The 14725-nt window shown below is 39.2% G+C and overlaps 1 protein-coding gene across 4 annotated transcripts in view; it reads left to right on the top strand.

The window, feature by feature from the left end:
- The window catches only part of LOC140346814 (single-stranded DNA-binding protein 2), a 42251-nt gene that overhangs the window by 16236 nt on the left and 11290 nt on the right, over positions 1–14725 (top strand). For 3 of the 4 annotated variants that reach the window (XM_072433016.1, XM_072433014.1, XM_072433015.1), the window contains exons 2-4: positions 6346–6418; positions 8155–8216; positions 8325–8409. In XM_072433016.1, the coding sequence (XP_072289117.1) occupies positions 6346–6418; positions 8155–8216; positions 8325–8409 (220 nt within the window). Of the gene's footprint in view, positions 1–3994; positions 4258–6345; positions 6419–8154; positions 8217–8324; positions 8410–14725 lie in introns of those variants that run through there. The other variant, XM_072433017.1, reaches the window with a different exon arrangement.

Raw genomic sequence — 14725 nt, 5'->3', positions numbered from 1 at the left:
CTGTATTCTGAATACCTCAAAACAAAGCAGTTACTCAAAACTAGTTTTCTGAATACTTATTTTCAGAACATGTACAACACTGTTTACTGGTAACACTCACTAGAAATTAAATAATTGAAATAATATATTTTAGTTATATGACTTTGTCATGTTTATAAATCCTCTTCCTCTTAGATTTCATATTTCATATCAGTCTTCTGTGTGAGATGAGGCTGTGGACAGTGTCCTCTCCGACTGCAGCCTCCTCACAGCTCTGTCCTGACCTCCCCCGGCTGCACCTCCAGCTCCTCCAGCTCCTCCAGCTCCTCTCATTAATCATTTACTCTCCCTCCGTGTCTCTCTCTCTCTCTACTGTCCTGCTCCCTGCTGGCTCTCTTTCATCTGTCTGTCTGTCTAGTTTTTTTTTTTTAAAGATTGTGTTGCCCTTAGGCTTTATTAGACATGAGAGGAAAGTGTGAAATGGCGGATGAGAGAGAAGGGAGGACATACAGTAAATTGTCGGGGTCGGGATTCGAACTCACGACACTGCGGCCGGCTGCACACGGAGCCTGGCATATGTGCTGTGCTCCACCTGTCGACTACTGCCTTTTCTTGTACTTAATGTGTGCGTCATTTCACTCCCCTTTTTGCTGTACTATTTTCAACGACTTTAAAAAACCTTTACCGGCTTAAAGCACCGAACATGAACGATTGAGCATTCCAGTATCGTGATTCAGGAACAACCCTTAACCACACTTTGCTGATATGAAAATCCCCAACTTATTTGAATATTTAAACCTGGTGTCTAACAAGGATTGTGTGGTGTCGTTTTTTCCTCTTGTTTTCCTGAAGCTTTGAGATGAATTATTGAACATGAGTAATGGGTCTATATTTGTCGTTGTTTATCCTGGCTCGACGCTCTACTCGCCACTGCCCCACCGTCACAACAGCGCTCCCCTGTCTGTGTCTGCTAATAAATGAAGTCCAGTCGTTTAGCGCTTAATTGTGTAAAGTGCTGGACTTGCCTAATTAATCAAAGTGCCATCTAATGTGGGCCAACTGTTGCACCGATACTGACAGATTTAAAGGGTCGGCCTGCCTTTGTGCTCGTCTCCAACACATGATGATGTTATTGCTTTGCAGGGGAATGTTCCACAGTATGGCGTTAAACCATTACATCTCCATGGAGACAAGGGGGTGACGCCAAAATAAGTTGCACGTCAATGTCTGTTTTTCAAGGTATTTTCAGCAATAGATACCACAAACTGAATAACTGCAAGACAAGTAAATGTTTTTGCACATGGAGAATCCCCCCCCCCCCCCCCCCCCCCCCCCCCACTTGTGATGTCGCAGTGACTCTTTTGAATGGCTGAAAGGTGCTAAAGGCGTGGTTGCTGCTGTGGCTGTCTGTGTTGCATCACATTGAGACGTTATAGAATGTGACTGAGCGGGAAATCACCAAACACTTCCTGATTGTCTCCAGGCTTCACATCAAAATATCAGAAAGTTAATTTATGTGAGTCTTACACCAGTGTCGTGGAAGATTGAGCTTATTTTCTAGCTGAATTTGAGATAATGACTCATTTCTTCCTCTACAATAAGTTGCAAAATGAAGGCTCTTATTGGTTATATATGTTAGTTTTCAGGTGAAGGGTCTGCTTCCTGCTGGTCTCCATGGAGATGTTATTGCTTCATCAGGAATATTCCACAGTACGACATTAAAAGTATAAAAGTAGGTGACACACCACCAGGCCAAGTTTCAGGTCAGATCTGTGGAGAGGCAGCACCATTATAATATATTTTTTCATATATTTTTAATGACCTATATATTTTTTAATAAATGCAAGCAAACTACTTCAACGATGCAGAGATCATTGTTATGCACAATGCACTTGATTCAAAAGGCTGTTCTGTTGTTATCACCTCACACAGCTAAATGCATCTTATATTCTTTGCCTTTTCTTTTAGAGAATGTCTTGATTCTAGGTTAGCTAAGCTTTTTTTTTAACCCGTGGAGAATTGTTGTGTTAATTTGCTGAAGAAGGTCACAGCGGGGTGCTTGGCTAACTGAGACACTACACTACTGTGAGAAGCTGATACATTAGAATATGAAAGTTCACAGATCTCCAGAGGATTCGTCTTGGGGCACATCCACTCACACCCATCACTTCCATCTTCTGCACTTTTTCTTTTTTGTCGGTTTCTAATCCTCCCGCTGCACCTCTTTCCTCAAACCAGAGGCTTTCATCTCACTCTCTCTGTCACCCCAGCACTCTCCTTTGTTTCTCACGGACTGCTCCATGTTGTAAGTGTGTGATCTGACCTAGTTACCTGAGGTAGTTAACACGCTCGCCCGAAGCAGAATCAGCCAACAACATGAGAACACGTGTTGTTAAAAGGATCAACCCAGTGCAAGAACAAACGTTTGTTATTATGTAATTTATTATCTTTTCTTCCTTTCAATGTGTATTTATATGTCCATTGCGGCTGTGCCAGTGTCACTCCTGACTATATAATACGATCTCTTTTCTGGTTTGCAGTGGTTAAGATATAATGCTGTTTCTTGTGTGATATCTCTCAATAACCTAACCCTTTCTTCTTTGGCATATCAAACCCTCACATTTGTATTTGCTTGCTAATAGACAATTAAAACACTTATGAGTAAATGGCGTAAACTAATCATAATGTTAGATTTTGTCTGCATGTCAGCAAGCCCTGTAAATATTTAGTCGATAATGATCACAGCATAATGGCTTCCGGTTTCATCTTCAACAAGGGTGAAATAATCCCAGCTAATCTATAAAGGCCAAATCCAATCAGAGAAGTCGTTGGCTGCGCGACTTGAGTCAGAGCCAGGCTTTGATCGCCATGGGAGTGCTGTAAATTGATTAGCAGTGATCTACTGGTCCCTTCTAAACGCTGATCTGGGTAAAAAGGGTGCTTCACGAGGCACTGCCATTTGCTTTCTTCTCAAAGGCTCAAAGTAAAATAGCAGATGCACAATGGTAAAACCTGCTCTATCTAAAGAATAAGTTAGAAGATTACTGTGTTTTTGTTTGTTTTTGTGTTTATTGCAACAGGGGAAGTGAAGATTAACCTGTACTCTTATAATGTTTGATGCAATATCATTTTAAGACATTTAAAGAAAGACTGTCAACACAAATAAACGTAAACGTAATCTTAAAAGAATTGTGCCTGATTTTACAGCTTTGAAATGTGGAAAAAATAACTTGTTAGTTTTAAACTCTTTGCAGTCCACATATATTACTTTTTTACGTTTCAAAACAGTACAAATCAGATGAAGCCCTTTTAATCTCTTGAAAAGTTAATATAACTGCAGAAAGTTTATTTCATAATAAATCCATTGAACAGTGTGATCAAATGATTTAAAGTGTCCACGTTTATTTGACAAATTGTGAATAATCATAAAATCATGACATTTTTTCTTATTTGTAACACAATTGTAATTGCTGTACTTTATTTTGGTTGTACACATAATCCTAAAATACAAAAATAAATCTGAAACTAGCTCAAGGAGAAATGTTTTCATGTCAAAAACTGTCTTGAATGTGTCCAAAAAAACAATTACTACTTATTTTTCTGAAGTGGCTTCCATTGCGAGACAGGGTCAGATACAACACCCCCCTAAAAGAGAAACATTCTAGTAGCTATTGCAATATTTACCGTCCACAACATTTACGTAGAAGTTTGTTGGTTATGTTCACCTTGTGTAACTCCTTGTGCTTCACTCTTCTGGACATTGGCTGTATGTAGAGCCCAGTTGTTATCTGTTGGAGCTCTTGTAACATCGATCGCAGGTCCACCCTTGAATCGGTTATGAGCACAGGTCATTCTTTTCATTCAGCATCAGCATCTGCGCCGGCCCGACTGTGTGTAAGCGCGAGATAGTGAGGCATTAGTAACACCCGCGCACATGTCGTCGTGTTTGACATTGGCTCAAAGGGTAGAATACATTGGCACAAAACGCTGCAACACAAGCACATTTGTTCCTCGGAAATGTCCCCATAAAAAAGTCAACATCTTTTATTCATATCGGTTGTTGAGGTGTCAAGAGTTTTGTCAAGCCTCTCATTGTTCAGTTAACCTTGTCCCTGTGCAGCAGTCTTGGCTCAATTTCTGTGGTTAAACATCAGAGCCACTGGGGACAGAGGAGGAAGAGGAGAAGGCAGGGAGATTCCAGCTACTCTTCATCATTTTATCGTTGAACCAAGATGGCGGACGACACAAGGGAGCGGGCAGTACATCATGAGCAGACAGGTAGACGTCTAGAGGAGTTATTTTTATACACAAAACGGGAGCAAAAAGGCTGGAAACAGTGGGCCACAGCAGCTGTCTGGGGAGCGAGGGCCTTTGAGATAACACACTTGTTTACTGTTATTCAGATGGACAACTGTGTTTAGGAAGCACCTCAGATTATGAAACTAATGAGACACGATCGGAACGTTTAAGCAGTTCTAAAAAGGTCCAGAAGAAGAGTGAGGATATTGTGATATAAGTTACACAATAAGTAATACAATTTCGATATCAAGGAATATACTTAATTCTCCATACCTAAAATTCTCTTTGTGTGTCAAGGTTTTAGACAATAAACTGACATTTTCTCCCCAAAACGATAGGGTTTTTTGCATTTTACAAACCTTTTTTCAGTTCTTGGTACTTTTTTTGTTCACACAGAGTAGGGACTCGGGACGGGGGCCACACTTTGGGGAGTTGTTCTCTTGCTCTGGGGCAGGTGCTTTTCAGTGAGACCAGGGAACTTCTTATATTGGGGAATGTGTTTCATTATAAACTTACACAAACACTTATCATCCACAGGATAAATTACTTGGACTCAGTAGCTCCAGAAATACAATTATTTATAATTAGTGAGTAATTAATTTAACTCAATTGGTTTGAGTTTTTTTGTGCATAACAGTTTTATGTGCTCAAAAGAAGTAGAAAGAAAAAAAGCAAGACTTTTGTTTTCCTCCTCTTAATTCAATATAAAGCCAGTTAGCGCCACTTTCAGCCATTCTTGTTGTGTGAACTCAAGCAAGGGGGACTTTGGGATTATACTTTGTAGTTCTTCGTATTGTTATGTGCGAAAATGCCTATTGGTAATATATTTTGTTTTATTAAATATTGTGGTCATTCTAAAACTGATCACGAAAGGTCAAATTTTGTCCTGGTAATGAGATTTTTAAATATTTTTTTATACACCCTTCAAATGAGTATCTAGTTATGATACTACTTTTAGTATTGATTATAGTATGTGACTTTCAATACTTTTGACAACCCTATTAAGGTCAGACTTGACTCATGTTTGACTGGGACTGTTATGTCCTTGAACTTTTAATGTTGAATAAAAGAGTGTTTTTATCATAGCTCTTACTATCTTTTTATATGTGGCTCAAAAATAGACAAATAAAAAATGTATGAAACAAGAAAATCTGACGCATGTTAAAATATTATTGTGGGTATTTAATTGTACAATGTTTGCTTGTTTTTTGCATTTTATGAGAGTTTCAATGGGTAATACTGACACACATATGTCAATGTATATTTTTGATGGGGCAGACATCAATAATCAAAAGATATGTTTGTAATTCATCATTAATATGCAAACCTTGGTCTTGGTTGAGGTATAAATAGACTATTGCACAAAAGTGAATCCAAGTTTCAATTCTCCTCCTTTTTAAATCAGCTCTTTCTTGCTGCCTTTCACATACATTTTCTATTGTATATACACAATAGTCCAAATTAGCAAATCTTCAGAACCACACATATATCTATATTATTGATACATCTCCCACCTCCATGACTCAAGACACAGTGTATTTGTCCTGTATCTTAAGCTTTCTCCCTCACACCCACTGAACTGAACACTAACAGAATTGATGAACAAATCACAGCTTTAATGAATTCCTGCTGTGATCAAATCCCCTGGAAAAGTATTTCAGGAACCCCGGTGTGGACTGTGGAAGTGAGGCGTTTTATCACAGAGACACTTCACAGTCTGCTTGCTCTTTTAACAGGTGGATATTTCCTGTGTGGAACATCACAAATGTCTTACAAGGTTAGCATTAAGTGTTGTTGGCAAACCAGGGCTCACACAGAGTTAAAATGTCTCTGCTTTGAGACAGATTTGTAACAGACTGCAGCAGCTTTGTGTCACAGAGCACTTCAGACCCACAAGATTGTATTTTTGGGAAACATAGAGTTGAACTTTGTCACATGTTGGAATAAGTCTAGATTTGAAAGAAGTAATCACTGTTTTTGTCCAGATCTAGGTCTACACTGTATGTTTATACCATATTGAGGACTTCTATTGGTTATTTCTGATCACTTTTCCTTTTCCTCTCGTAGGTTAGCGCTGTATGTGTACGAGTATCTACTGCACGTCGGAGCTCAGAAGTCCGCACAGACCTTCTTATCAGAGGTGAGCTCCAAACCCTTTTTGTGTGATCGTTGAACATTACTCCCAGTAAGTTTACACTTAATTCAATGATCGTAGCCTCTCGTTGCTGAGCCAACAGGTCAGCAGCAGTAGACAGGGCTGTTAACATTAGCACTGCATTATTAGTAAGTCTAATCAGACTCGGATATTTGCAAGTATTCTCCAGTATTGCTGAAAGACTAAATACACTCACATATAATTAGCTATAGCATCTAAAGCACTCTGATGAATGAGGTTTTTCCAGTAAGAAAAGACACTGACTTTACAGTCTAGTAAAACTGTCAGAAGAGCTGGAGGTGTTCCAGACACCAAGAAGCAAAAGCCCGCCACAGTTTCCTCTTATCATGACCGGAGTGAGTGCGGTCATGACAACTTTGAACAGAGCTTGTGCTGCTCAGGATCTACGGGCAATGGAGCAGTGACCGCCCACCACTTGTTCCAGAAATACATTTCTATTCATTTTTCCCACAGGGATTAAAAAAAAGTTAAAAATATATATATATTTAAAATATTTAAAAACATACTCAGGCTATTCAGCTATATGTGGTAAGTAATGATCAAAGACATCATTTTATCTAAAATATCTTTAAAACTTGATGTTATTTATAATAGACATTATCCTGACAGGAAGTGTGTGCAATAGTCCTGGAGAACATGAGATATGTCATGTTTGTTCCTCTTTAGCTGATGTGTATTTAGTATAGTGGTAGTATAAGATGGATGTAAATATCTGTTTAGATTAAAGATCATGATTAAATCAAAATCACAATTTGAATGGTCTTAATTAGCACATTGCAAAGTCTTCAATTATGTAAGTCTTTTAAAAACACCTAAATATCCTGTCTTATTCTAATGCTATAGTTTAAATGCCTATCGTTCTTATATTAGTTTATATTTAAATCTTCTCACAAATGTTGATACTCTGGACATGTTTAAAATATACACTTTGATTTAGTCTTTAAATGTAAATCACACATCTAATTGCAGTTGCAGTGTTTGTCAGATATTGTTCAGCCCTAGATTGGATGGTCATAAAACATAAACATTTGTTTTATGAAATGGATACATGGTAATAAAACATAGATCTACAGTATACAACACATGTCTGACTAAATTATTAGTACTGATCATTTAATGAATTCATTGCATTTTTTCAAGCCAAGACATTTAAACCAGCAGAAGTCATTTTCAGTCAGACAGTACTGAGAAGCAGTTCTACTATAGATCTCTTTTAGGACAGAATACATTCTAACAATGCATCCAGTTTATTACTATATGATAAAACATGTACAAATGCAAAAATCTGTGCCGCCCTTGTCATTTATAAGGCAATGTGTAAGAATGACAAGGCTCTATGGGAGTTATATCAGTTTATCTCGTGCCCCTGTTTAGCCAGGGACATTGTCTGTTTTAGAATAAGAAATAAATGGAAAGATGTGCTCGACTGTAGAGAGGTTAGTCATATACGGCTTTGAGCGAGCACATCTTCAGACAAGTACAATGCACTTGTAGATATATTCAGCTCTTTATGAATAGACAGGCTTTTAGCTGCAGCGAGACTCACTTACCCACTTAAGGACTCGCGTCTTGAAGATTATAATGCAATTACATAATGGCATGTGTTAAGAAGAATTCACTTGTAATGAGGCTAATTCAAATGTCCAACTTGTCTTTACACTTTAATGTATGGGAAGCATCTGTCTTCTCTCTCCGTGCAGATCCGATGGGAGAAAAATATCACATTAGGGGAGCCTCCGGGGTTCCTTCACTCATGGTGGTGGTAAGAGGAATACAGTTACACTTTCATTCATTTATAAATCATTTCTCTCAACAATTTTGTTCTACGGAAGTGGTTTCTACATTTGCTCATTGACATGTCTTGTTCCAGTGTGTTTTGGGACCTGTACTGTGCAGCTCCAGAGAGAAGAGACACGTGCGAACACTCGAGTGAGGCCAAGGCTTTCCATGACTATGTGAGTGAACAACAAACAAAACACTTTTAATAATAAACACATGATAATAAGGCCCAAGTGTTTCTAACAGTGCAGCTTTAAAGAGAGTTCACTGTGAGTAACCTTTCTGGAGGAGGGTCCGTCACCAGCTTGCCACAATATGGCATTAAACATCAAGTATTGATTCCAATTACAGGTGTTTTTATTGTTTACTGTGCGCCTCTCCATAGATCTAACCTGTAACTTGGCCTGGTGGCGCCGCCTGAGTTTAATGCTTTACTCACTGCACATTCAAGGCAAAGTAATGACATCTAAATGGAGTGACTTCGTGCTTTAGAGAGTTCTGGACAGTGATCAGATATTTGACAGTTAGACCTTCACTGACTCTTTCAAATGATTTTGCTTCTAGACCTATAAACCAACAAATTAACTTGTACTGGCAATATTATTTCATTAATTGTAACAACAATATGGATGACAAAAGAAAATGAAACAAGATGACAGTTCTAGTTTTTCACTTGTATAATACTGTCCGTGCACTTGTATAAAGGTGAATTAGCTGCTGTTTCAGGATCATGAGCTCATTCGATGGTCACTGGGACCTGTGATCAGACAGTGCAGCTCCCTCCCCGGGGGCAGAGTTTGTCTTTTTAGTTGTTTTTGTGTGCAGCCTCCACCGGTCTGACTCATCACATTTGTCTCTTCTGCGCTTTATTGAGACATATTGTTGGCCCTGAGGTCAGAGGTTTCTGCCTACCCCAGCGCGATCGTCCACAGCCCCCGCTCCCTCGCTTCTTCTGGCCCTTCCCTCTGCGCTGTTAGCAGATATATTGGACGTCCCTCTTTTATCCTCTTTGCTGTTGGTGTGTGTGTGGGGTTGTGATGCTGATGAACATAATGATGAATAGACTGCTGTGTGGTGATGTCATTGCGGCTCAGGCGAGGGAGAGAGCAGAGGGCGCAGCGACCTCATCCACTGACAGAATGGAGCAAAACAGCAGCGGGGAAATGAAAGGAACAATACAAAAACACACCTGGAATGGCAACCTGATCTTTCTATATATTGTTAGGGGCGCATGGTGCTGGAAAACTGTGAAATGCAGTTAATTAATATCAGAACAACGAATTAAGTTGCAACAGGTCTCAAAACTCTTTGTTTTTTTACTCATCTATCGTTCAGATTAGCAGCGTTTGGTGCTTCACACATTGATTCAGCATTACCCACAATGTCTATTTTATTTTATTTTTCTCCTTTACTTTTGTCCTCATAAGTAGCAGCGTTTTTTTGATACAAACAACCAAACATTTCAATGGTTGGCAAATCCACAATGTAACATAACTTATTTGCATGTGTTTACTGTCATATGGCATTGTAATAAATACATAATGTACGCGGCATAAAAGGTTCTGAGTATATTTTAGTGTTGCTTTCCTACTCAGGGCAGCTTACTGGGATGTAATCAGCCATTTAAATTTAGACTAATTCTAATTAGACTGAGGTCACCTTCAATCAACTGTCTGCGCTTTCCACGAGGCACATCCGCCCATCCACTGCATATATAGTGCATTTTACTATGGCTTTTTATGTCACTTTTGCCTTTTGTTCTGATATTTATGGCTAATTACTGAAAGGCCTGATTAGCTCCAACATTGTTTTGTGAGTGACCCACACTGGGTTTCTGTAATTGACACGTCTTGATTTGATTTGCACCATTATCCCCATTTGAACCGATGAAAGTATTGACTCGTCTGTGTGTGTCTGTTTACCCGGCTTTGGCTTGTTTGTGAGCGCGTGTAACGTCGATCATATCTTCACCGAGTGTCTGGAGAAGTTCTCGTGGACATTAATACAGTAATCTAATGTTAAAAGGGAAAGATAGAGAGTGACTGATGAACCCAGTGCACAGAAAGGCATTGTTATTGATCCGCGTTCTCAGAAGAGGCTTTTCAGGCATCACAGAGGCCGTTTACAGTTCTGTTAAGTGCTTTGTAAAGTGTGCTCCCGATACTGAACGAGCCGTTTCCATTTGCACAAGGACGAGAATCATAAGTTGTTGTTTTTTGCATAGGATAATGTTTTATTGGCTATATAACATTTCTGTTATGTTTGGGTGCTTTTCACTTCAAAAGGTTAATTACAGCAGACTTATTTCTAACCAAACAAATACTGGGGCGACTCCAGGCTGTTTCCCATGTTTGCTTAAATGTATTTATCATCTTGTAGTGATTTATAAATCTTAATGTGGAATTCCTTGTCTTAAAGCATTATTTTAGACACTTGTGGTAGTCATTTGTATGTTACCGTACTATTTTTCATAACCTTTGGGGGGCACTGGCCATAGACGCCCCCCTCTTGGTGCCGCCTCTGAACAGTAGCATTTGGGAGTGTGCAAATTATAAGTTTGGATTATTTACATCAATTAAAAATAATACATTTTATTTTTCATCAAATATAAATGTGTATTTTTACTTTCTAATACATAAAATGATACTAGTTTTCAGATAAATTGTCCTGCTATATTTGTCCTGATCGGTCTAAATGTTTAGTACTGGCCTTGTCATGGTTTTGCTCTGGGTTTAGTCACAGTTTAGTTTAAATTTGAATTTGATGTATGTGCAAGTGAAAATGCTCTCTTAGATGATCCTCAGTTAGAACCTACGAAAAAGATACATTCTGCCGGTGTCACATAAGGTGTAAGAAGGTTCTAATCATTTAATGTTGTACATTCAGCACTTTTATCACTATAGAATTACACACAGTGGAAAGACTCACCAAAACTTTTTGTAAATATAGCGTATAGAGTAAATGTAACTGAGTAATTGTAACTGAGTAAATGTAACTGAGTAAATGTAGCTGGGTACCCACCTCTGGAGCTCACAGAGTACAAGGTGGAGCACAGCACAAAAGGCGGAGCACAGCACAAGGCGGAGCACAGCACAAAAGGCGGAGCACAGCACAAGGCGGAGCACAGCACAAAAGGCGGAGCACAGCACAAGGCGGAGCACAGCACAAGGCGGAGCACAGCACAAGGCGGAGCACAGCACAAGGCGGAGCACAGCACAAGGCGGAGCACAGCACAAGGCGGAGCACAGCACAAGGCGGAGCACAGCACAAGGCGGAGCACAGCACAAAAGGCGGAGCACAGCACAAGGCGGAGCACAGCACAAGGCGGAGCACAGCACAAGGCGGAGCACAGCACAAGGCGGAGCACAGCACAAGGCGGAGCACAGCACAAGGCGGAGCACAGCACAAGGCGGAGCACAGCACAAGGCGGAGCACAGCACAAGGCGGAGCACAGCACAAGGCGGAGCACAGTAGCTGTGTCACTGTGTGAGATGAGCGATATCAGCACACGACTGTTGCAGCCAAAGAGCAGAGCAAAACCCAGAGGCACAAGCCACAAACATCTTCACTCTGCTCTCTGTAAAAGCACTTATTCATCTGCTGCTAGTTTGCTTTTCAGTTTCCTTTTTCTTTACATTTTAAACTTTTTTGAGACACAAGGTTTTTTAACTTTAACAAATATGCTATAATAATCCACATCATTGGAGCCTAATGTAAACCTGCCTCACGCAAAACGTTTTGGTTTTTGTGACAATGAAAAGATCAGAATATGAATGAATATTACACTTGTGGACTGTAATTGTTTGCATAAAATGTCAGTCATTTTCAGAAAGTATTTTCAAATAGACAGGACCAGGTGCCATTCAATTAAAGGCCTAACAACTTATAGAAGAAACCTTATTTTCAGAACAGACAAAGTAAGGACAGAACAACCTAGAAACAGGAAGGTCTGAGCAGAGCTGAACCAGTTGAGAGCCAGTGGGGGTTGGGGAGACCCCCAGTCTGTTTCCGTGGAAACAGAGCCCAGTCTGGGTCTGTTCCTTGTGGAACTGAGGAGGAGGTGACTCACTGTAACATCATCGCCATGGCAATAAGAGTGAGCGGAGGAGAGGAGACCGAGAGCAGGGCTGTCTTTGTCACACACTTTCTCTAAACTACCACAAGAAGCATTCTGTTCCGATACAAGATCAGCACTAAACTACTTTACAGGTTCATTGTGTGTCACACGTGGACAGTGCTGCTGACATCTGCAGGAGGAACAGGTTAACTCAGGGCAAGATCAAACACCGCTCCAGAGTATAGACACACATTTATAGTCCACTGCAATTACAGTTATTGATTATGAAAATTATCCACTCAGCTATGAGCATAGGCTTTGTGACTAAGTTTGAAAGCGTCTAAGGAGCAAATCCATTTGCTTAATCCCTGTGAACATTGTTTAATCTGCTTCTCTGTTTCATTCCATCGAGGCAACTGCTACTGTGATTGTGTGTGTTACAAAAATAAATCTTACTTAATTTAATTACATTATAAAGTCGCAGGGCCCCAGACTCGTTTTTAGCATTTCTTCCATCATTGCACCTGTGTGCTTGTATTAGCACGTTGCTTAAATGGCTAGTTTTTTTTAGAGTCATTCCCACAATTTCAAAGTATTGGGAGCACAACTGATTTGGACTCAATGAAAAGTATTTTCTAAACATAGAAAAAATGTATCAATTGTGTAAAAAAAAAAAAAAAAAAAGCCAAAGCAAATGTATTCAAGAGCATAAAGGACAAAAACTATACAAACTATATAGGAAATGTTTTCTTTAAAATGCATATGACAGTTTTTTTCTGTTCTATATATAAATTATAGTTTTACACCAATTGATTAGGTATTTGTGGAGAAAACATGAGAAAAAGTAGTGACATCACACTAGGGAGACTCATTCCAGACAAAGTATATTTATAATTTACACAAAGAAACAACTTTTTTGACACTCTAAACATCAATTCAACAAAATAAAGTCACTCTCAGATATTTTCATTCGTCAAATAAAAAGAATTATGACGTTAAATGAGTTTTTACCCAGTGTTTGCTGGGTAAAGTGTGCTTATAAACCTACAAAATTTGTTATTCTGTGATAACATTTTTATAATGTTTAACAAAATTCAAAATATATTCATCTTAACTGCGTTTTAGTTCAATGAGTTCCGACCTGTCATAGGCACTTTAAACTGTCTCTGGAGCACACACAATTATATATTCTGTGATCTACATGACTCCTGCATGTTTCCAACAGATATTACAATAATATCAACAGCAAATGTTGTGCCTTGACCTATTGATATTTCTATCCAAAAATGTCCAGTAAAAGTAAATTAGTCTTTTCTAAAGCAGGGGTTCCCAAAAGTAGATATCTGTAATAATTTCAACTTGTAAATGTTTTAAAAATTAGGTTTATTTGTATAGACTTTAGAAGTGTATTATGTTATCTGGCCCAATGTCACTAGAACATACAGTTTTCAATAAATCAATTTTAAAAATGAGTACAATGTCACATTTTTTAAATGACTGTATCATGTCATGAACCCCAGCTTATGCTTCACGACCCTCGACCCCCAAACAATCTAATCTAAATACTGAGAGTCATTAATTGTAACGTGTCCTCTTCATTTCTGTCTCAGGAGCTGTAGTGGAACTTGACCTTCTCTATGGGGCAATTTGATCCTGTCAACATGAAAAAAATCCAGAAAACCTGCCAAGTTTACATAGCAGCTGTGTGTGTGGTAGATGATAGGAGCGCGCAGCAGTAAAGTTACAGAAAGACTTAACATTAAGGGCAAAAGTAGAAAGTGCTGACACAATCGAGCCGCTAAGTTATCTCTTTGACCCCAACTAACCCTGTTTAATGCATTTTTTGCTGCTGTAGACGAGTATTTCTCTAACCTTGCTTTGTCTCACGTTGAGTACTAGTGAGAATGACGTTATGAAGAGCCTCTGTTTGGATGTGTTAAAGTTACGGTCCCATATAGGTACACGGCGGTTTTAGGGAACTGTATTATTTATTGCATTGGCCCACAGATAATCACCCTGGCCTCAAGAAAGCTGGAATGTAGTTTGTGTGTTCTCCTGGGATCATGAAAGGCAAGACGAGGCAAGGCAAGTGTATTTGTGGAGTACAATTCATACACAAGGCAATTGAATTTAAGGCAAGACATGACAGAAATCACAAAAGAGTTTAAGACATAAAAGAGAAGAGTGCAAATAAAATCCTTTCAGTCATAAGCACAGCTAAACAAAGCTGTTTTAGCTTCGATGTGAACATTGTCAGAGTAGAAGCCTGTCTCACATCTTCAGGAAGACTGTTCCAGGTTTTAGCTGCATAAAACTGAAACGCAGATTCCTCATGTTTAGTCCTGACTCTGGCACCAGCAGGAGGCCGGTCCATGTTTAGTCCTGACTCTGGCACCAGCAGGAGGCCGGTCCATGTTTAGTCCTGACTCTGGCAC

This window comes from Eucyclogobius newberryi, unplaced genomic scaffold (genome assembly GCF_026437365.1).
Source record: "Eucyclogobius newberryi isolate DKJ021-1_F unplaced genomic scaffold, fEucNew1.0.hap1 SCAF_6, whole genome shotgun sequence".
Lineage (NCBI taxonomy): Eukaryota > Metazoa > Chordata > Actinopteri > Gobiiformes > Gobiidae > Eucyclogobius > Eucyclogobius newberryi.
This window is presented reverse-complemented; position numbering and strand designations above follow the sequence as displayed.